The sequence below is a fragment of the Panthera onca genome, chromosome E2 (genome assembly GCF_046562875.1).
Source record: "Panthera onca isolate mPanOnc1 chromosome E2, mPanOnc1 haplotype 2, whole genome shotgun sequence".
NCBI lineage: Eukaryota > Metazoa > Chordata > Mammalia > Carnivora > Felidae > Panthera > Panthera onca.
This window is the reverse complement of record NC_138353.1, coordinates 34,253,536-34,276,064: the sequence shown is the minus strand read 5'-3', so window position 1 is coordinate 34,276,064 and position 22,529 is coordinate 34,253,536. Positions and strand designations below refer to the sequence as shown.

Below are 22,529 nucleotides of genomic sequence, written 5' to 3'. Positions count from 1 at the left end.
CACACACTGTGCCTTCCTGATGCGGCAGCATCTAAACAACACAGACACCTCTAGTTTGCGGCCCCACGGCATCCATTTGTCATCCTACCCGGTCCATCTTCCCACTGGCCTGCAAGCCCCCGGAGATCTGAGCCCAGTCCCCAGGCTGGGCCAGGCCAGGACCCTGCTGGGAGTGAGGGGAAGGCAGGGAGGTCCAGCAGGTCTCCTTCATCCCTACCCCCACACCCGGGAGGGGCTTTTCTGGGAACTGATCCCCATGGTGCTCAGGGCCACATGCCTGGGCCTGTTTTCTGGAACGACCAGAATGACCCCTTGTCACTGTGGCCACATCCTCCCTTGGGATATAGCCCTGGGCTTGGTAGGGTCTAGAGGTGGGGCCTGAACTAGTGGGGTGGGCCAAGTCACAGGCAAGGCCCTTGTTCACTGGGCTACAGACCCAGAATTGTCTGAGACCAGTAGTGGGAACCTGCCCTGATCCCTCAGCACCCTCATTAGTATGAGACCCCCTTCCCCCAGGCCTAAGGAGCCTGGTACCACTCAGGACTGGGCCAACCCCAGGCAGGGGACTTGGATGGAGACCCACATCACCCTGATAGAGGTGGGGGGCCACTCTGAAGTCGGAGCAGAGGCCACTCTAGGGAAAGTGGGGGAGGAGGTGATGAAGCTGAGGGACAGCAGGTTGCGCCTAGTGATGGCGTGCCCTCTCAGTTGACTCTGTTAATAATAATAGCAAAAACACTAATGATAACAATGATAACCGTTTATTGAGCACTTACTACGCGCTAAGCCTCTTTATATGGGTTTTTTTTTTTTCATCTTCAAAATAGGCACCCCTACTACTACCTCTATTTTACAGATTAGAAAACTGAGGCACAGAGAACTTGAGCGGCTTGTCACATAGCTGGCAAGTGGCAGAGCCATCTGAGCCCAGGCAGTCTGGCTCTAGAGACCACAGTACTCACCACCCAGAGAAGGGTTATTTGCATCAAGAAATGAGCAGAGGGCAGAAGATCCCCCCGGGAGAAAAGGGATCCAGCTCCAGTTCCCTCGCCGCGCCCTCCACAGCCATTATTACCTGTCTGACGGCCTGGGGCGGCGCCCTGAGAGCCTACCCCAGGCCACGGCTTTAGCGCCGGATATGCCCAGAAGAGCCAGAACCGGCAGCTGCGTTGGGAAAAGAGAGAAATGGCCATGTAAACGGTGTGAGAACTCTTTCTTTGGTCCCTCAGCAGGAGCAGTTCTGGAAGCAGGACCTCAGCAGCTCGTGTGTGTCAAGTCCACAGACAGGTGACATTTCCAGATGGATTTTGGAGCCAACGGCCTCTGAGCACAGGCCAACAGTGCCCTCTGGTGTACATCCTGGGAATGCAGCTGGCTTCGTGAGCCCTCTCCCTCTTGGTCTGACAGATAGGTCAAGGTAGGTCTCTACAACTGTGGCCTTAGCTTGGGTTTAGAATCCATACCCTCACGCCTACCAGGGGAAATTCGATCCTAACCGATCATCAAATACCCAGGTCACAGGCCCAGCTGGCTCAGGTGGAGGGGAAAGAGACTCTGCCCTCCTATCCCCAGGAAGCCCTATCGCCAGCTTCTGTTCTACATGGCCTATAGGGGTCTTGGGAGCACTGGAGGAGGAGCTTCTGGGAAGGACTGGACTTCCTGATCTTTAAGAACAGGCCTGGAGTTGTGGGTCATCATAATTTGGGGGGACTGAAGGAAAAGCAGCCTCAGGCATAAGCTGGTGAGGTCTCAGACACTGGGTGTGACTCAGCTCTGGGCTGGGGACCCTGGGCCAAGATGTGGTCTGGCCCTCCCCAGAAGGAAGGTGGCAGGGCCCAGCAGGAAATATCCAGGGCAGATTGGCAGAGACCCCGCCCCCAGCAGGCAGTTGGAAGTAACGGGGCCCACTAAGACCTTCTTCCCTGGTTTTACTCAGTCTTCACAAAGCTCTTGGGCTAGGCAGGACCGAAGTCATCTGCCCCATGTCACAGATGTGGAAACCAGGGTCAGGGAGATGACAGGCCCAAGGTCATACAGTAAGACTCGGAGCCAAGCCTCGAAATATGGCCTCCTGACTCCCAAGCCAGTGCTCTACCCATGGGCCTGACCAGGTACCCTGGGCCCAGGCACCCCAGTAAAGTTTGCTGACCCCCAGCGGGGTTGCACCTGTCCCGGGGCAGAATGCCCTGCCCTCTGGGCCCGGGGAAGCCATGGAGGTAGGGAAGCCTCCCTGGAGGGCACAGGGGCTTCTGGTGTCCAGCAGCTGACCTGCCACCTTCTCTGGTGGGAGCCAGAGTCTCGGGCTGCAGGCAGCCAGAGAGGCTACGGGTTCTGGGCCAGCGGGCCCAGACTACGGCATCGTCTGGGAGGAGCTGAACGCCTCCATCTCTGCCTCCACTTCTGCCTCTGAGCGGCACTTCTGGGAGCAGAACCACAGGAAGAGGAAAAAACCTGCAAGCAAAAGACTGGTCAGGGGGACACTGGCAGGAGCAACGTGGCGCCCCACCCCGAATCCAGGGATCTCCTCGCTGGGGGTGAGCTGAGCTTCCTTGAGGCCCAGGAGTCATTCTTAGGGCCCCTTACTGTTGGAAGCCAGAAGGGGCAGAGCGTAGAAGCTGGAGGACCAGCCACCACTAGGCCAGAAGGTGCCTTTGTGCCAATTAGAAGGACATGCTCCTTCCCATGGGCAGAAGGAGCCCCCAAACCAGCTTGGCAGGGGAGCTGGATTTCTGCCCCTGACTCGCCCCCTTGGCCTGAAGCCCTTCGGGCTAAACATCTACCTGCAGCTGTGCACACCCCTTGGGGCTTCTTCCACGCCTCCCGCAGGACCTACCGTACAGCGAGTTGAAGATGGTGAAGAGGAAGAGCTGGGGCAGCAGGAAGACACCAAAGGAGAAGAAAGCCAAGGCCCAGGTGGTGCCCAGCAGCATGGTGAGGCCCAGCACGGTGACGCTATCTCGGCAGGCCCGGGTGCCCGGCACCTTCTCCTGCGTCCGCAGCCTGCGCACGGCCCGCAGCGCCCAAGCCAGCACCACCAGGTTGAAAAGGGATGTGAGGCCACCATAGCCCATGACCAAGATGTTGTGCACCCAGCGGCTCCGCACCCAGCATCTGTAGAGGAGGGGTGAAGTTCAGGGTCGGTGTGGCTCCCAAGGCCAGCGTGGGGAGGAGATCCTGGTCTCTGGGCCTCTGGATGGGCTCCCGAACCTAGGCCTGTCTCCTGGCCCAGACCCGTTGTTTCTTTTCCGACCACACGTGTGGTGAAGTTCTGGGCCCAGCTTTCCAGCCAGGCCATCACATTAGGCCCCACCTGCCACCTCAGCCTCCTGCCTCAAGCCCCCCAAGCTCTCCTTTCCAGCCACACAGGGCTCTCTCATGCCTCCATGCCTTAGCCCACCTGAAAACTCTTCCTCTCCTTTCTACGTCTTACCTCTCTCCCCTTCCACGGCCAGCCAAACTGCCAACTTGTACGATACTGTCAGATCATTGGCCTGGGGGCCCTCTTTCCTCCTCCCACCCACCACAAGGTCATCACCATCCAATCAGCATCTCTGTGCAGTGGACCCCTCCCCACCTAGACTGGGCCGACATGCTGGGCTCTGAGCAGCAAACAAGCTGTTGCAAGTCGGGGCAGCCTGGTGGAGGGGCAGTCACGGCGACGTGTGGACCGAGGAGCAGAGAAGAAACAGCAGGAAGATGCCACCGAGGACTGAGGAAAGAGCAGAGGCCTGGCAGTGGCCCCAGCCCTGCTCCTAGACCCTCCCTGAGGGCTTCATGCCCTTTGCTTCCCCAGGACACCTGCAAGACAGGTGGTACCTTTTACCCACTCAGACACCGTGTCCCATACTTTCCGTGGATTAGCCCATTCAGTTCTCACGATGACCCCATGAGGCAGGTGCATCACCATCCCCGTCCTGCTGATGAGGAAACTGAGGCTCTGGCTTAGGAACATGCGCTAGTAAGAGGCAAAGGTGGGATTTGAAGTCCCAGGCTCAATGCCTGTGTCCCTGTCACAGTCGCCTGCTCGAGCCCCTGCTGCGGCAGCCACCATTCTTGAATGTGATCTTGGGAATTTATCCAAGGGACTGAGTGTGGTCATGGATCATTCCTTTTCACCACAGTGTGACAATCCAGCAGGGGTGGCTCTATCGCAATTTACTAACCAGTGTCCCGTCAGCGGGCACTGGAGTACGTTCAAGGTTGGTTTTTGTTATTGCTTTTTGTGTTCAGGAACACATATCTACATAGGAAGGGTCTTTTAAATGCAGGAGAATAAAAGTCACGAAGCCAGATGAGAGGGAAAGGAGAAAGAAGGAAGAAGCTTTGGGAGAAGCTGGTCCTTAGAGTGGGGAGTGCTCTGACAGCCCAGCAATAATGTCCTTCCTGTCCCCACTGCAGGGCACACAGCACATATTATATTAAAACTCATGGTGAGGGGCACCTGGGTGGTTCAGTCAGTTAGGCATCTGACTTCAGCTCAGGTCATGATCTTGTGGTTCATGAGTTCAATCCCTGCATCAGGCTCTGTGCTGACAGCTCAGAGCCTGGAGCCTGCTTCAGATTCTGTGTCTTCCTCTCTCTGCCCCTCCCCCACTCGTGCTCTGTGTGTCTCTCTCTCTCTCTCTCTCTCTCTCTCTCTCTGTCTCAAAATAAATAAAAATTCTTAAAACATTTTTTTAAAAAACTACATGGTTAAGGAGCCCCAAGTCACACCTCCTCTGACGAAGCAGCCTGACCCTTTCCGTGAGGAATAAACCCCACTCTGCCTCCACTCGGTGCCCAGAGTTCTCACTTCCTGGAGGCTGGGGGGCCAAGCTCTGGAGCCATCCTGCCTGTGGCCAAGTCCCAGCTCTGCCATTGACCATCTGGGTTTCCTTGGGCAGGGTTCATCAGCTGTCTGTGCCTCAGTTTCCCTAACAGTAAACAGAGGCTGACAACAGGACCCACTCCTTGCTGCAAGGTTTAAACAGGATAATTCATGAGGCCTGCCACAGAGTTGGCCCTCAGCAGTCCTGAGCTTGTGTCAGCCAGGAAAGAAAGCAGGATGGACAGCCGAATACTGGAGCTAGGTCAACGGGAGGTTATTAAGCTATTCTCCCTACATTGGCTGTTAGAAACTTCATAGCAAGAGAAAGGTTAGTGTCCGAGAGCACAGGAAGAAGCAACAGAGTCTGGCCCCCCCCAGACCCCCAGGCCCCCCGACACACACACACACACACACACACACACACACACACACACACACGTGAGCCCTGTCCTTGGGATGTCCCAGCCCTTGCAGCACTGTCTCTGACCAGGAAGGTCTGTGGGCTGGCAGTGCTATGCCAGGCACAGATCAGGAGGTGCAGGAGGCTGAGTGAGCACAGCAAGGTGGTGGGAAAGGACAGCAGAGTCAGGCGCAGGCTGAGCTCCCCCAGTGAGGTCTGAGAGCGGGAGGGGGCGCTGGGCCGACCTCTGTGCTGCCAGGAGGTGGAGGGCCTGCTACCCTGGCTTGGGAGGCCCATGAGCAAGCACCAGAGTTCATGCCAGGGCTCTCTAGGGTTAGCCAGCCTAGGACGAGAGCCTGCCTCTGCGGGAGGCTTCGGGGATCCAGCAGAAGGTGTGGCAAAGGCCCCTGGAAACCACCCCCTCTCTGAGCCCTGGTCCCCTGCTTGCCCCACAGCCAGTGTCCTGCCTACAGCACACCCTGTTCAGAGCCCCTGGGTCCTTCCACCAGAGCCAGAGAGCCTGCCACAGCCCTGAAGGTACTCACATGGAATGGTTCTGGAAGCCCGTGCCATTTCCCCAGCTGTCGAAGAGTGGGATTGTGTGAGGTCCATACACTGAATTCTGGTCAACAAGAAGGAGCAGCACCAGGAGGGCTGGGACCCCTGAGGGATGAGACAGAGTTCTCAGCATCTGTCAGGTGACCCCAGAGAAAGGCTTGTCATGGGTCCCTGGGGCTGCTAAGACAGAATCCCACTGAGCAAGTGGGGAGGGAAAGGGACTGTTCTGAGCCCCCAGCCCCTGCCATATTGTCCAGCTTCAAAGCCCGTAACCTGGAGGTCTGAGAGGAGACAGCTCTCCAAGATGATGTTAGTGAGGGCTCTAGGGTGGGATGGCAATGGCAGTAGCAGTGGGGAGATCGGGCTAGTGGGACAGAGGGTTGGGAGAACTCGTGAGGAAACAAGAGATGCTAAAGAAGGGCTAGGATGGTGGTAGATGCCAGTGACGGTGACGCCAGAGATGGTGGTGAAGACGAGGATGAGGATGGTAGTGACGGTGGAGGTGGTGGTGAAGGTGATGCTAGAGTCAGAGGTGGTGATGGAAGTGGCAGTGGTGGAGTTGATGGTGTTAGAGGTGGACGTGGTGGAGACGATGGAAGAAGTGATGGTGGTGTTAGAGGTGGAGGTGATGGTGGAGGTGTTGGAAGCGATGGGACTGGAGGTGTTGGAGGTAAGGTGTGGAGGTGATGGAGGTGGGGGGGATGGAACTGTTAGAGGTGTTGGAGGTGTGGAGGTGTTGGAGGTGTGGAGGTGATGGAGGTGTGGGGGTGGGGGGAATGGAGGTGTTGGAGGTGTGTAGGTGATGGAGGTGTTGGGGTAGAGGGGATGGAGGTGTGGAGGTGTGGAGGTGTTGGTGTGGGGAAATGGAGGTGTTGGAGATATTGGAGGTGTGGAGGTGATGGAGGTGTTGGGATGGGGGGAATGGAGGTGTTAGAGCTGTGGAAGTGATGGAGGTGTTGGGGGTGGAGGGAATGGAGGTGTTGGGGGTGGGGGAAATGGAGGTGTTGGAGATGTTGGAGGTGTTGGGTGTGGAGGGGATGGAGGTGTTGGGTGTGGAGGGGATGGAGGTGTTGGGGTAGAGGAGATAGAGGTGTTGGCGGTGGGGGGAATGGAAGTATTGGAGATGTTGGAAGTGTGGAGGTGTTGGAGGTGTTGGGTGTGGAGAGGATGGAGGTGTTGGGCGTGGAGGGGATGGAGGTGCTGGGGGTGGGGGGAATGGAGGTGTTGGAGATGTTGGAAGTGTGGAAGTGTTGGAGGTGTTGGAGGTGTTGGGTGTGGAGGGGATGGAGGTGTTGGGCGTGGAGGGGATGGAGGTGCTGGGGGTGGGGGGAATGGAGGTGTTGGGGTAGAGGGGATAGAGGTGTTGGGGGTGGGGGGAATGGAGGTGTTGGAGATGTTGGAAGTGTGGAAGTGTTGGAGGTGTTGGAGGTGTTGGGTGTGGAGGGGATGGAGGTGTTGGGTGTGGAGGGGATGGAGGTGCTGGGGGTGGGGGGAATGGAGGTGTTGGGGTAGAGGGGATAGAGGTGTTGGGGGTGGGGGGAATGGAGGTGTTGGAGATGTTGGAAGTGTGGAAGTGTTGGAGGTGTTGGAGGTGTTGGGTGTGGAGGGGATGGAGGTGTTGGGCGTGGAGGGGATGGAGGTGCTGGGGGTGGGGGGAATGGAGGTGTTGGGGTAGAGGGGATAGAGGTGTTGGGGGTGGGGGGAATGGAGGTGTTGGAGATGTTGGAAGTGTGGAAGTGTTGGAGGTGTTGGAGGTGTTGGGTGTGGAGGGGATGGAGGTGTTGGGCGTGGAGAGGATGGAGGTGCTGGGGGTGGGGGGAATGGAGGTGTTGGGGTAGAGGGGATAGAGGTGTTGGGGGTGGGGGGAATGGAGGTGTTGGAGATGTTGGAAGTGTGGAAGTGTTGGAGGTGTTGGAGGTGTTGGGTGTGGAGGGGATGGAGGTGTTGGGCGTGGAGGGGATGGAGGTGCTGGGGGTGGGGGGAATGGAGGTGTTGGGGTAGAGGGGATAGAGGTGTTGGGGGTGGGGGGAATGGAGGTGTTGGAGATGTTGGAAGTGTGGAAGTGTTGGAGGTGTTGGAGGTGTTGGGTGTGGAGGGGATGGAGGTGTTGGGCGTGGAGAGGATGGAGGTGCTGGGGGTGGGGGGAATGGAGGTGTTGGGGTAGAGGGGATAGAGGTGTTGGGGGTGGGGGGAATGGAGGTGTTGGAGATGTTGGAAGTGTGGAAGTGTTGGAGGTGTTGGAGGTGTTGGGTGTGGAGGGGATGGAGGTGTTGGGCGTGGAGGGGATGGAGGTGCTGGGGGTGGAGGGAATGGAGATGTTGGGGTAGAGGAGATAGAGGTGTTGGGGGTGGGGGGAATGGAGGTGTTGGAGATGTTAGAGGTGTGGAGGTGTTGGAGGTGTTGGAGATGGAGGGGATGGAGGTGTTGTGTGTGGAGGGGATGGAGGTGTTGGGGGTGGAGGGAATGGAGGTGTTGGAGATGTTGGAGGTGTGGAGGTGTTGGCGGTGTTGGAGGTGGAGGGAATGAAGGTGTTGGGGTGGAGGGGATAGAGGTGTTGGGGGTGGGGGGAATGGAGGTGTTGGGGTGGGGGGAATGGAGGTGTTGGGGGGGTGGGGGGAGTGGAGGTGTTGGAGATGTTGGAGGTGTGGAGGTGATGGAGGTTTTGGGGATGGAGAGATTGAAGTGTTGGGGGTGGAGGGGATGGAGGTGTTGGAGATGTTGGAGGTGTGGAGGTGAAGGAGGTGTGGAGGTGGAGGGATGGAGGTGTTGGTGGTGGAGGAGATGGAGGTGTGGAGGTGATGGAGGCATTGGAGGTGGAGGGGATGGAAGTGTTGGGGGTGGAGGGGATAGAGGTGTTGGAGATGTTGGAGGTGCGGAGGTGAAGGAGGTGTGGAGGTGGAGGGGATGGAGGTGTTGGTGGTGGAGGAGATGGAGGTGTGGAGGTGATGGAGGCGTTGGAGGTGGAGGGGATGGAAGTGTTGGGGGTGGAGGGGATAGAGCTGTGAAGGGGATGGAGGTGTTGGGATGTTGGAGGTGTGGAGAGGATGGAGGTGTTGGAGGTGGAGGTGATGGAGGTGTTGGGGTGGAGGTGATGGAGGTGTTGGAGGTGGAGGGGATGGAGGTGTTGGGGGTGGAGGGGATGGAGGTGTTGGGGGTGGGGGGAATGGAGGTGTTGGAGTGGAGGTGATGGAGGTGTTGGAAGTGGAGGGGATGGAGGTGTTGGGGGTGGGGGGGATGGAGGTGATGGAGGTGTTGGGGGTGGAGGTGATGGAGGTGTTGGGGGTGGAGGTGATGGAGGTGTTGGGGGTGGGGGGAGGGAGGTGTTGGGGTGGAGGGGATGGAAGTGTTGGAGGTAGAGGGGATGGATGTGTTGGGGGTGGAGGGGATGGAGGTGTTGGGGGTGGGAGGGGATGGAGGTGTTGGGGGTGGGGGAATGGAGGTGTTGGGGTGGAGGTGATGGAGGTGTTGGGGGTGGAGGGGATGGAGGTGTTGCGGGTGGAGGGGATGGAGGTGTTGGGGGTGGGGGGAGGGAGGTGTTGGGGTGGAGGGGATGGAGGTGTTGGAGGTAGAGGGGATGGAGGTGTTGGGGGTGGGGGGAATGGAGGTGTTGGGGGTGGGAGGGGATGGAGGTGTTGGGGGTGGGGGGAATGGAGGTGTTGGGGTGGAGGTGATGGAGGTGTTGGGGGTGGAGGTGATGGAGGTGTTGGGGGTGGAGGTGATGGAGGTGTTGGGGGTGGGGGGGAGGGAGGTGTTGGGGGTGGGGGGGAGGGAGGTGTTGGGGTGGAGGGGATGGAGGTGTTGGAGGTAGAGGGGATGGAGGTGTTGGGGGTGGGGGGAATGGAGGTGTTGGGGGTGGGAGGGGATGGATGTGTTGGGGGTGGGGGGGATGGAGGTGTTGGGGTGGAGGTGATGGAGGTGTTGGGGGTGAAGGTGATGGAGGTGTTGGGGGTGGAGGGGATGGAGGTGTTGGGGGTGGGGGGGAGGGAGGTGTTGGGGGTAGGGGGAATGGAGGTGTTGGGGGTGGGAGGGGATGGAGGTGCTGGGGGTGGTGGGAATGGAGGTGTTGGGGTGGAGGTGATGGTGGTGTTGGGGGTGGAGGTGATGGAAGTGTTGGGGGTGGAGGGGATGGAGGTGTTAGGGTGGAGGTCGCCATGGAGGTTTGGAAGTAGAACCGATGATAAGAAAAGCAGTGTAGGAAGTAGTGGTGAGCGTTGGCAGGGATGATGATCGGTGCTCATGGTCGCTCTGATGAGGAAGAGAAGAAAGAGAAGGGCAGGAGAGGGTAGACTGCCTGTGTGGCTGGAACCCTCAGGAAGCAAGAGCGGAGGGCGGCTCTGCTTACCCCAACCCACTGCACACAGCTTGAGCATATATCGGCGGATGTAGATGTTGTAGACGCGCACGAGGAGGAGGTAGAGGTTGAAGCCTTCGATGGCCATCCAGGTGAGGCAGCTGAGCAGCGCAAAGTGCAGGATGGCCGCCAGTGCTGTGCATGCTGCCCCGGCCCTGGCCAGCACAGGACTCAGCAGGAAGGCGACGTTCAGGAGCAGCACAGACGCATGCAGGTTCATGTGGATGTGTGTTGTGGAGTCACCCTGCTTCCTGCGGGCGGGAGCATGCCCTTCCGTGGCCTGGGGACGTCACCCAGGCAGTGCCACCCCCTGGGCTCACGGACACACAATGATGGGAACGCTGAAGTTGAGAGGTCACGGGGATCCAACAGCAGCCACACAGCAAGGCTGGTCTCCTGCCCCCATCCCCTGGAGGAGTCCACCCCACTCTGGGGGATCAATTGGATAAGGAGGGGTGCTGAGCAGCAGCGGGTGGGCGGTCCTGGCACGGGGGCAGGGGAATACCTGGCTTGGAAATGCAGCAGGATAGTGAGAAGCGAGGCCACGACGGAGATGCTGCAGCCCACCAGGGAGATGTACGTAAGAGGCGCCAGCAGCTCTGCGGGGATCGGGGCCGGGGAGAGTTGCTGCAGGAAGGAAGGGGGGATGGAGAACAGAAGCATGGGAATGCCCTGCCCGCACCCACAGGGACCTGCTAAGACCTCAGCTCCAAGCTCCCCTGCCCCACCACAAAGCCTACCATGGTCCTGACTTGAAAGAAAAAGCTCTGGCAGATACGGTGGCTTTTGCGCCCCTCAACTCCCATCTCCCCTCTCTCTATGAGAACCTCCCCTGCCTCGCTGTCTATGCACATAGACATATATGGACACTGTGCGTGGACAGTGCACCAGGCCTGACTTATCAGAGCCCTCCCTCCTCCTGCCCAGAGTGATTGGTTGAGGGATGGGAATGTGACACACTCCAGGCCAGTGGGACTCAATCCCCAAACTAGCTGGCAGAATTGGGAAAGAGCCAGTTAGAGCCTACTGGCCTGAAAGCTAGTAGGACACGAGCCTGGATCTGCTAGCAGCCATATAATTATCCTGAAGGGAAATTCCATCTGAAGCCCGGGCCAGTACAAAGCAAACACAGGTGAGAGATATAGAGCCTTGTCTTGGTGATATTGAACATCTTGATCAAGCCATGCCTGAAGCCCAACATAGCCTCTTCAGCCACAGGAGTTCATACGTTTCTCTTTTTTTCTCTTTAAGCCCATTTGAGTTGGATTGTCTGTCCCTTGCACCTGCCTATGCCCTGCTCCTCTTGCCTAGACATGGGGTCCTTTACAGCTTTGACTCCCATCACCCAGACTGGATGCACACATACCATGAGAACAGCGAAGTAGCTGAGGTGGTTGCAGCGGCAGAGCACCTGGGAAGGTGACGGCTGCTCTGTGCGACAGCCCTCGGGGCTCCAGACCCCCCAGTGATCCTTGCTGGCTCCTTCCTTCCAAAAGACACAGGTCGCTGTGTAGCCTTCCTAAGGGGAGATGGTGGAGTTGGGTATGGGGGAGGGCCGTGGATCAGAGTCTGGAAATTGTGGGAGCCAAAGCTGATTCAACTGCACCCTTGTCAGCATCTTACAAGGCACTGGCTGGGCTTTGGCCAGACGGACCCAGATTCCAGACTCACCTCCACTATGGACTCTCAGAGTAACCTGGGCAAGTTGCCAAGCTTCTCTGTGCCTCAGTTTACTCATCTGTAAAATGGGATCCTCTATATACAATTTCTCAAAGAGGGTATTAAATTACGGGCAATGAGGAATCTTGAGTGGCCAGCTCTGGCTGGACAGTAGGCGCTCTACAACCAACTGTGCCCTTTCTCCTCCTCCTCATGGGGAACAACGATATTGCAGGTGCACTGCCCAGGGCGGGAAAGAGACTCATCCACAGACAGCCCTGATGCTGAGCCATGGGGGTGGTGGGGTGGGAGGAACGACACAGAAAGTGCCGTGGAAAACCACTGAGCAAGGGGTAGGGGAGTCCCAAGGAGGGAAGGGACGATTGGGGCACTGGGGTCTTTGAGGACACATCAGATCTCAGCAGAAGTGGAATGAGGGCAATCCAGATAAAGGGAACTGCGGGAGCAAGGGTTCAGAGGAAAGTAAGGGAAGGATGATGGAGAAAATGAGAGTGCAGAGCAGTCTCATGAAGCTGATGGAAAGTCAGGGCAGAAGGTAGAGTCTCTGGGCTTTTCCGGAATGCCAGGGCCAGGAGAGCAGAGACACCAGGGCTTGTGCTCACCCAGCAGCCCTTCTCCCTCACTCCAGGATCAGCTTCTGAGCTTCCCTTGAAGACCCATACCTGCCCCCATGGCAGATCAGATGAATCCAGCCCCGTCCCCAAGCCGTGTGACCCAGGCCTGGCCAAGCCACACGTTCCATCCACCTGTGTGCAGTGATGGTGCAGGGATGGACACATGACCCAGCTGGACCCTAAGGACTCCATTTTGGAACCCTCATTTGCACTGATGAGGAAGAGCCTCCTGGGAAGAGGGGATGGAAGTCCAGCACTTTTGCTGCCATCTTACCAGAGTAGAGATCCGAGATAGGAAACCATTGCTGAGCGATGGAAAGAGGCTGAGCCAGAATGGCATTGCATCAGCCCCTGGATCCAGCCAGGCCTGAAGCTGGACAGCCCTGGACATTTCATCTGCATGAGCCCATCCTTTCTGTGTTTAAGCTGGCTTGACTTGGCTTTGTATCACTTGCAACTCAAAGAATCCTGCCTAATGTGGTAAGTAAAAATAAATTAAGCAAAACTTCTCTCTCTGATTCCTTTGACAGGAATTTTCAAACTGTGATCGATTTGAAATGGTTTGTTTTCGAAATGCTTCCATGGGTGTGGGTTTAGTTGAGCCAGAATTCAACAGGAGCCACAAGGGGCAGGGGTGAGGTGGAAATGGGGGCACCCCCCACAGTACCAGGCTTCGGTTGTGCCAGAAGCTGATGTTGATCGGCTCACTGAGGTTGTTCACGTGTCCGTGACTCAGCTGGGCTCCCAGGACATAGTTATTGAGCAAAGATGAGTTGATACTCTGGAAGGACAGCAGAAGGGCTGACTGGAGAGGATGGATGCATGGAGACCCCGGCTGAGGTCCGAGAGCCCCCCTTCACCAGCCCCTTCCCCCGGGTGAGAACAGCAGTGTGCCTTCACATGTGGGCCAGCCTCCTAGCCTTTGCGTGTGCTGTCCCCTCCACCTGGAAAGCTGTCCCTTCAGCACCCACCCCCCACCTCTCCGCCATGGATTCAGTGCATTCCAGCCTCCGTCTGTCCTCGCTCACTTTCAAAGCCAAAGTTAAAAACACCTTTGTCTGTCTCCCATCTAGGGACAGACACATACAGGGTCGATTGATTGTAATTGCACCCCCAACACCATTCTCCTAAAACCAAGGCCCAGAAAGGACAGCGGCTGGCTCAGGTTGCACAATGGGCTGGTCCCACCTGGTGCTGGTCCCTGTGCAGAGGCCAGGCAATGGTACGGATGCCTGCAGTGCCCTCAAGAAGGGGCCGGCACCTACCCTGCTTGGCCCCCGTGTGGCGCTGACCTGGAAAAAGTAGTCAGTGAAGAAGTAAATGCAGATGAGGCGCAGCTCCCTGGGGCGGGTCCTGCAGGCATTCTGGGTCAGCTCTGCCGGGAACTGCATGGCGTGCGGCACCGAGGCCTACGGGCAGCCATGGACGGGCTAAGCCACACCCGGCCCCAACACGTCCACTGCTCCCCACTCCTTGCGAAGCCTTCCCATCCTGTTCTTTCCCTGGGGCATTTCATCCCTAGGAGGCTCCACCTGCAGAGCCCTCGCCTCCCAGGCTGTGCTTCCTCCCCAACTCCCTGAGATCCCAGGCCCTCCCTCCAGGCTGCCCCTGCCTCGATTTACCCCACCCAACTGGGGCCCCTGGGGATGGAGCTCGTCAGCCCTCAGCGCCCAGACGGTCAGCAGGAATCACACCAGAGTCTTCCAAGGACCCTGGCTTCCCTGGCCTCTCCCACTGCCGCCTCCCCTCGGGGACCTGCAGAAGCAGGAAGAGGACATCGCCCTTGAGGGGCCACAGAGCACCCTCTCTTTCCACCATTCGTGTGAGGAATGTCAGCCCCATTTTACAGAAGAGGCAACTCACAGCTATTAGGGCAGACCAGATTAGTTGGGGGAAAGTCCAGACCTGAAGCCCCTGGAGGATTTCTAGGGTCGAGACCCTGGCTGCCCTCCATCTCCCGGCCCCCTCTGACCTGGGGGACCCGCTCCAGAGTCGCACTGCTCAGTGCGAGGCCAGTGAAGTCACAGCCCAGCTTGAAGGCCAGTGTCTGGATGCTGTGCGTCTGCAAGGTAAGGTTCTTGCCCCCGAAGCTGGTGTTCAACAGGCTGCACTCCAGGCCCCGGATAAGCCTGAGGGTGAGAGAGCTGGCCAGGGTCTGGAGTGGGCGTGGGGGCAAGAGGGGCCCCAGACAGCCAATAAGGGCAGGGCCTCGCCCAGCCCATACCTGCTACCCCTACCTCCGGACCTTTGCACACACAGTGTCCCTGGCACACTCTTACCTCTCCACACCACACATCTCCTGATCACCTCTTGTTCAGGTCCAGGTCTTTGGACACCTCCTTCAGGAAGACTTTTCTGGATTTTTTCTGCTGACTGAGCGAAATGCCACATAGTCCCTGTGCTCCCCCGGCCAGTCCAATCAGCACCATCCCCTCACCCAGAGCTTCGAGAACATTCGAGAGCTCAGTCCAGCTTTGCAACTCCTTCCCAGGAAAATGCAGAGACCCATGATTCTGCACCTGATTTCATGGCATCCATAGTTAAAGGCCCTAAACCAGACAGCAAACTTGATAAGGGCAGGGACGTGGTTAACCTGCATCTTCCAAGCCTCGTGCTGGGCACACAGTAGGTACTCAATAACTGAATGTCGAATAAACGGATTAATGGTCTACACTGGACAACCCTGGACCACTGACTCAAGGCGCAAGCTGTGGCTGGGAGGCACAGCTGACTCAAGGGGGGCGGGGAGGGCCGCCCAACTCACCCACGAAGCGAAGTCACATTGCGGTTCCTGGACATCATCTCCAGGGTCTTCATCCAGCTCAGGGGTTCTTGGGACTCCTCTGCGGGGCAGGTCACACCTCCACATCAGCCTCTGTCCCCACAGCCTCTGGGCCCTTCTACCACAGCCTCAGCCTTGCTGCTGCCCTGGGAGACCTCAGTGCCCTCTTTCAAGCTCCCTTGGTTTAGGGCGTCCCCCTTTCACATCACAGCCACGGGCCCGGGCTCGGATTGCCCCCCAGTTCAGCAGCACCCCCTTACCCACTGTATCACTGTGAGCAATCATGAGGCACAGGCAGAGGAAAAAGACCCTATGGTCATCCATGTCCTGTTCCCAGTCTCTTCCAAAAACTAGTTTCCAACCTGGAAAAGATGCATGCCATTGTCACCATGGTAAAAGAGTGAGCTCTAACTTCTAGGTGTCCGGCATGTCCCAAAGGTAGGACATCTAGCATTTTATATATTTTTTTAAATGTTTATGTATTTTTGAGAGAGAGTGAAAGAGCACAAGCAGGGGAGGGGCAGAGAGAGAGGGGAACAGAGGGTCCAAAGCGGGCTCAGTGCTAACAGCAGAGAGCCTGATGTGGGGCTTGAACTTGAGAACCATGAGATTACGACCTAAGCCGAAGGCCGATGCTTAATCGGCTAGCCACCCAGGCACCCCAAGACATGTAGCATTTTAATTAATCCTCGTTACTCCTGCATTTCACAAATGAGGAAACTGAGGCTCAGAGAGCAAGTGGGTTTGCTCTGCTTTAGGCTCCCTGAGCCAGGTCTCTGCGACTCCAAGAATCCCAGATTGTTTGTTCAGAAATGCCCACCATTACCAGCTTTGCCTGAGTCACTCTCCCTCCCCAAAAAAATGGTCTGTCTGGGAGCTTCTCCAGGGCGCTGACTTCACCCAGGGGGAAGTTGCTTGGGAGCAAGCAACAGGTAACCCTGTTGAGCTGTGTCATTAATTCACTGTGTGACTTTGGGCAGGGGTCTGTCCCTCTCAGCCTTCATTTTCTGTAGTTTTAAAATAAACCAATAAACGTCTGCTTAACTATAGCAAATCTATGTCAACCCCCCGAAACTCCACTAAAATGAGAGTGAGTGGATAAACGGGCACAAAGCCACAAAGACAGAAGAGGAAAGAAGTCAACAGCAGGTGAGAAATGTTAGCAAAACTTTGGAGGCTCCAAGCAGGTGACCACCTGGTAATCAGTTTAGCCAACCATAAAGAGTTGAGCCCCAGTGTCTGCAGGGGGGAGAGGTGTGGAGTGAGGGAGGGGAAAAGGGGAGGGGACAGGGAGAAGGCTTAGAGCCCTGGGAGCACTTGAGAACCAGAGGCATCGAGAACCTCTAAAAGAAGGGTGAAGGCAAAAAAATGGGGGATTGATGGTGGTGAGTCTTTTAAATGACCAGCTGGGGCCCCAGATCTCCTCTGTCACCCGGGGTGCCCAGGACTGTTGTCATCACCACCCTACCACCCTCAACCGCATTCCAACATAAAGTTCATTCCCGGGAAACCGTGCATGCCAGAGGACCTGAGGGCAAGGATGGGATGCCATTCAGGTATAGAAAAATTAAGCCATATCCCTTCCTCAACACTTCCTCCACTCAGCTTCCAGAAGCCTGCAGCAGCCAGGTGACGATGCTCTAAGCCAGGAGAAAACTCTTTGCTGAAGAACTGGCTATTCCAAGAAAAGTATCCTATAGCTACTGAGGTTTTGATGTTCCTCAGTGAAATGGCCAGGACCAAACTCAGGTTGGAGCTTTCCCAGTTATCAGCCCTGACAAGCAATAAGGCTTTAGTACTGCACTCTTAAAGGTGAGCGGTCAACCGAGGATCACTAGGTATTTTAAAACATACACCCTCTTTCAGAAAGCTGCTGGAGGACGCACTCCAACAGAATGAGGGAGTGACTTGTGAAAGACAACACAGGACACAGGAAACCCTAGCGGAGAAGAGACAAAGCTATTCCCCCGGTTGTAGGTTGGACAGCAGGACCGGGTATATCCTGTCCAGAAGGGAGCAGGAGAAAAGAATTTTCCAGGAGGAAGGCTTCAACAAATAAAAGGAGGAGAAGGAGGAGATTATACAGATTAATTGGGTGAAGCATACACAAAATCTTTCTGTACTATTTTTTTGCAGCCTCCTATGAATGTGTCATTTTTTCAAAAGTAGAAGTTCAAAAATACAGTACACCGGATCGCCACGTCACTATCGAAAGTTATGATGTCAATAGTAACATAAAAGAGGAACATAGTATATTATTACGCATTGAAAAGAGCAAGTTGAACATAACACTCACAATATAATCACACGTATGGAAATGTGTGCAAATATACATGCTTAAGCCTAGGAGGGTATCTAGAAGAATGGTCACCAAAATGCTAATAATGTTATGGGAAGGAGGATTACTCTCTTTTTTTATGTTTTCTGTATAGTTCAAATTTTCTGCAACGAACATGTGTTATCTTCAAAACAGAAAACCAAGTTTTTAATGCTTAGAGTTTTTTTATTTTTTACTTATTTTTAATTTTTTTAACGTTTATTCATTCTTGAGAGACAGAGAGACAGAGCATGAGTGGGGAAGGAGCAGAGAGCGAGAGGGAGACACAGAATCCGAAGCAGGCTCCAGACTCGGAACTGTCAGCACAGAGCCCGACGCGGGGCTCGAACTCATGGAGTGTGAGATCATGACCTGAGCTGAAGTCAGACGCCCAACCGACTGAGCCACCCAGGTGCCCCAACTTAGAGTTTTTTTTAATGCTCCAAATGACTAGCATTATGGAAAAAATAATAGTGACATATTGCTTACGTAAAACAAAAACCATGTTGCAAAGCAGTGTAATCCAACCCTTGTAAAAGTCATATTTTTTCATATATGCAAAATGTGGAAGATTCAGGGGTCACTTCTGGGTACTAGTTTTGATTGCCTGTATTTTCTGAAGTTACCCTGCGTTATAGTTGTATATTTCTCAATTTTTATTTGCTCTTTGCTTTTGGAATTTACATCTTTCAAATATAAACAATAAATAAGCACACAAGCACATAAAATCATAGTATCCCTGCTGCCCGTGTCACCCAACCACTCGGTTCCTCGTTAGTCACCCCCAGGTAACTACTATCATTAGTGTTTTGTGGACTTTGCCAAGTTTCATATATAGATAAGCACACATAGGGCACTTGGGTGGCTCAGTCAGCTAAGTGTCCAACTCCTGTTTTTGGCTCAGGTCATGATCTCACAGATCAAGTCCCGTGTTGGGCTCTGTGCTGACGGCGTGGGGCCCACTTGGGATTCTCTCTCTCTCTCTCTCTCTCTCTCTCTCTCTCTCCCTCTCTGCTGCTCCCCTGCTCTCTCTCAAAAGAAGTAAACTTAAAAAAATATATATAAGGGGGCACCTGGGTGGCTTGGTTTGTTAAGCGTCCGACTTCGGCTCGGGTCATGATCTCACGGTCTGTGAGTTCGAGCCCCGCGTCGGGCTCTGTGCTGACAGCTCAGAGCCTGGATCCTGTTTCAGATTCTGTGTCTCCCTCTCTCTCTGCCCCTCCCCTGTTCATGCTCTGTCTCTCTCTGTCTCAAAAATAAATAAAAACATTTAAAAAAATTTAAAAAAATATATATATAAGCACATATATATGATTCTCCTCATTTTATTAAAAAAAAAGCACACTTTTTACTGTTCTGCACTCTGCATTTTTCTCTTGAAAATATGTCTTGGAGAGCTTTCTGTAACAGTTCCTAGAGCTTCCATTTTTTACTATTACAACTTCATAGTCTAACGTTGGAGGGATAAACCCTAACTTCTTCAGTGGGTGCCCTGTGAACAGCTAGTTGTGTTGATTCCAGTCTTTGGTTCTTTCCAAAGTGCAGCTGTTCTGATGTCATTTCCCACGTGTGCAAGTTCACCATCTGCCCTTTTTTAAAAAAAAAAAAAAAATGTTTCTTTCTGTTTGAGAGACAGAGACAGAGACAGAGAGAGACAGAGTGTGAGTGGGAGAGGGGCAGAGAGAGAGGGAGACACAGATTCCAAAGCAGGCTCCAAGCTCCCAGCTGTCAGCACAGGCTCCGAAGCGGGGCTCGAACTCACAGACCGCAAGATCATGACCTGAGCCAGGGTCGGACGCCCAACCAGCTGAGCCACCCAGGAGCCCCACATCTGCCCATTTTTACATCAGGTTTGACTCTTCCTTATCTTCTCAAAACTCTTTACATAATAGGAAAATTAGCTCGTTGTCTACTGTGTGAGTTACAAATATATTTCCTAGTTTGTCATTTGCCTTTTAACATTACACATGGTCCTTCTGCCGGTAGGAGTCTTTTTTTGTATGTATAATTTTTATGTAATCAGAATTAGCAGCATGTTCTCTTAGGTCTTCTGGATTTTGAGTTGTAGCTAGAAAGGCCTTCCCTGCTCCAACATTACAAAGGAATTCTCTTAAGTTTCTCCTAGTCCTTTTAAGTTTGCATTTTTCACATTGGAACCTCCAGTCCATTTGCATCGATCCCGGAGTACAGTATGAGATGGGGATGTGATGGTTTTTCCCGGGTAGTCGTACATGTGTCTTAACACTATTAATATATGTGTTGATTTGAAAAGAGAATAGAGACTTTGGAGTCACAGAGTGCTGGGTTCTTATTCATTTGGCCACTTGGTTATTTATTAGGCTGTGTTACCTTGGGCAATTGACTTGCCCTCTCTGAACCTCAGAGAAGACAGGAGGGAAAACATTTGAGGGGACAAAGGAAGCTGCTGAATGAAACAATTTAAAACTTTTCAGATAAGAAGTCTGAGGACCCAACAGTGCAGACAGATCTCGGGTCATCTTGTCTACCCCCTCACTGTGTGAATGGAGGCCCAGACAATGGTGCAGATTTGACCTCTAGGGTCTGGACCGTAAAGCCAGCTCCCCAGGCCCTTGGCCACCCTGCTCTGTGTCTACAGAGGGAAGAGGGGCCTAACCCCACCACCAACTGGAGAAATCAAGGTCAAAGCAGAAGTGACACCTCTCCTAGACCCCTCAAATAGCTGTGGTTACCACTCCCTTTCCCAGGGGGCAAATCACAATCCTCACCTCTGCTTAACACACCCCTCCCCCCTGCCCTTCAGAGAAGCCACCGTGCAGCATTGCCCCACACCCTCACCTGTCTCACCGTGGCCCACAATTCATTATCTGAAGCTCCCTGGGAAACAGAAACCCCCTACCTGATGTCCAAGACGGTTCCAGTTGACTGTGCGGAAACTGGAAACCACACAGGAGTTTGCCTGGGAGGTGACGACAGTCCCGTGGTCAAGCCAGGACTCAAACCCAGGGCCCCAGGCTCCAAGTCCAGTGCTGTGTGCCACAGGCTCCCAAAGATGGTTGGGTTGTTCTACGGATGAGTAAGCCTCTATCTAGGTCAACAAAGAGATAAGGAAACAACAGGGTGCAGACTAGAGCCTCTAGAAGATGCAAATTTGATAGCCACTTCCAGTATTCAGTGCCTGGGCTGGGACGTGGGGCAATAACTCTACTTCTCTGTGCTTGAGGGCTTCCCATCTGTAAACTGAAGCCAAGGACACCTATTTCTCAGGGAGAGAGACACATAGACATTTCCATGATCCCACTGCAAGTTTAGGGCTCTGACCCAAAGCCCCAGCTGGGGATACATCTGAGCATATGCCTTGGGAACCCCTGCCTTCCTCCCTGGGGCTGACTGTGCATCCTCCCCCCCCCCCCCCCCCCCGCCCCGCAGCCTGCCCTCTCCCCGGCAGCACCAGGCCTGCTGAGCCAGCTATGCTCCTGGAGCCCCCACGGCTGGCCTCACCCCAGCCTGGGTGAGGACTGAACCTGTGGTCTCTGCAGGAAAGTCCTGACAAATACCATTATTAGCCCCATTTTACAGGTGGCGAAAGGGAGGCCACGCCAAGGCCCAACTTAGTCTGTGACTAAGCCAGCACTGGAGCCATTTCCCTGAGACATAGAGTCCCCGGGCTCCAGTCCAGGTCACTCTGAGAGGAATGGCACCAGCTCCCGTTTGCCCAGTACAAACTCCATCCAGGCCCTTCCCAATGTCATCTAAGGTGCAGGCTACCAGATTAACCCCACTGTACAGATGAGGAAACTGAAATCCAGGAAAGTCTAATAACTTGCCATAGGTTGCAGCAGGGAGCTAAGATTTGAACCTAGTGCCTAAACACTCCTTCGTTTAAATTGCTCTCTTTTGGGGCGCCTGGGTGGCTCAGTCGGTTAAGCGTCCGACTTCAGCTCAGGTCATGATCTCGCGGTCCGTGAGTTCGAGCCCCGCGTTGGGCTCTGGGCTGATGGCTCAGAGCCTGGAGCCTGCTTCAGATCCTGTGTCTCCCTCTCTCTCTGACCCTCCCCCATTCATACTCTGTCTCTCTCTGTCCCAAAAATAAAATAAACGTTAAAAAAAAATTTTTTTTTTAATAAATTGCTCTCTTTTTTTTAAATATAGATTTCTACATTCCCAGGGATCTGGAGTTGCCCCCAGAGAGTGAAGGGAATGAGGTGTGTCCCCAGCTTGCTGCTCCCAGGATGTCACCAATCCTGGGCCCCGGCAGGCACCTGCTGGGGACCAGGTGGATAAGGACAGGTGAGGGAGTGGGGAATAGAGATGCTGGATGGGGCTGACCTGTGAAGCCACTGCTGCTGTCCTGTTGCCACGGGCTCCCAGCTCCGGTCCACAGAACAAAAGGGAACTTGGATGTCTCTGCCGGCCGCCTCCTCTCTGCTCCCCTCAGTGCTCGGCATGGGCTCTCAGACTTCCCCTTCTCTCTGCTCTCCTTGCCCCCACACAACACAACACGCTCTCACTTCACTTCACTTCTTCTTTCACTGCAGCCTCTTGCTTCCTCTGGTCTCTGGGCTCAGAACACTTCTTGCTTTCACTCCCCAGCTCCTGCAGCACTTCCTGGGGATGGCAGTACCTCAAGGAGGTGTCTGATATCAGTGGGGGAAGGGGGGAGAGCTGGCCCTCGTGGCACCCCACAAGGTTTCAAGACCTGCCTCTGCTCTGCACCTCTTCAGCCTCAGTTTTCCCGTCTGCAGAAAGGGAGAATGACCCCTGCCTGAACTGACAATCAATGAGAGTGATGATGGCCGGGACCTCAGGCAAAGGCTGGGTCGGATTGCCTGGGTTCAAATACCAAGCCTGCCATTTACTGGCTGGGGGACTTTGGGCAAGTTACTGAAACTCTCTGAACCTCAGCTTCCCCTCTGTAAAATGGAGATAAGACAGTACCACGTAAGAGCGCCTGGGTGGCTTGGTGGGTTAAACATCCAACTCTTGATTTCAGCTCAGGTCATGATCTCTGGGCTCATGAGATCAAGCCCCGAGTAGGGCT

The 22,529-nt window shown here is 54.8% G+C and overlaps 1 protein-coding gene across 4 annotated transcripts; it reads right to left on the bottom strand.

Moving 5' to 3' along the window:
* Positions 1-817: 817 nt before the first annotated feature.
* Positions 818-22,317, bottom strand: ADGRG5 (adhesion G protein-coupled receptor G5). 4 transcript variants are annotated; one of them, XM_060650683.3, is made up of 13 exons: positions 21,818-22,317; positions 20,388-20,576; positions 15,453-15,554; positions 15,175-15,253; positions 14,383-14,539; positions 13,703-13,819; positions 13,078-13,191; positions 11,483-11,635; positions 10,622-10,743; positions 10,108-10,367; positions 5,753-5,870; positions 2,834-3,111; positions 818-2,451 (listed from the first exon to the last, which is right to left on the bottom strand). In XM_060650683.3, exons 3-13 carry the CDS (start codon positions 15,514-15,516, stop codon positions 2,351-2,353), a joined length of 1,563 nt encoding a protein of 520 aa, XP_060506666.1. In that variant the 5' UTR covers positions 15,517-15,554; positions 20,388-20,576; positions 21,818-22,317; the 3' UTR covers positions 818-2,350. The 4 variants fall into 4 exon arrangements, with proteins under 4 accessions (XP_060506666.1, XP_060506668.1, XP_060506667.1 ...); XM_060650685.3 differs by having other exon boundaries at positions 20,388-20,572; XM_060650684.3 differs by lacking the exon at positions 20,388-20,576 and having other exon boundaries at positions 21,818-22,315.
* Positions 22,318-22,529: the final 212 nt, after the last annotated feature.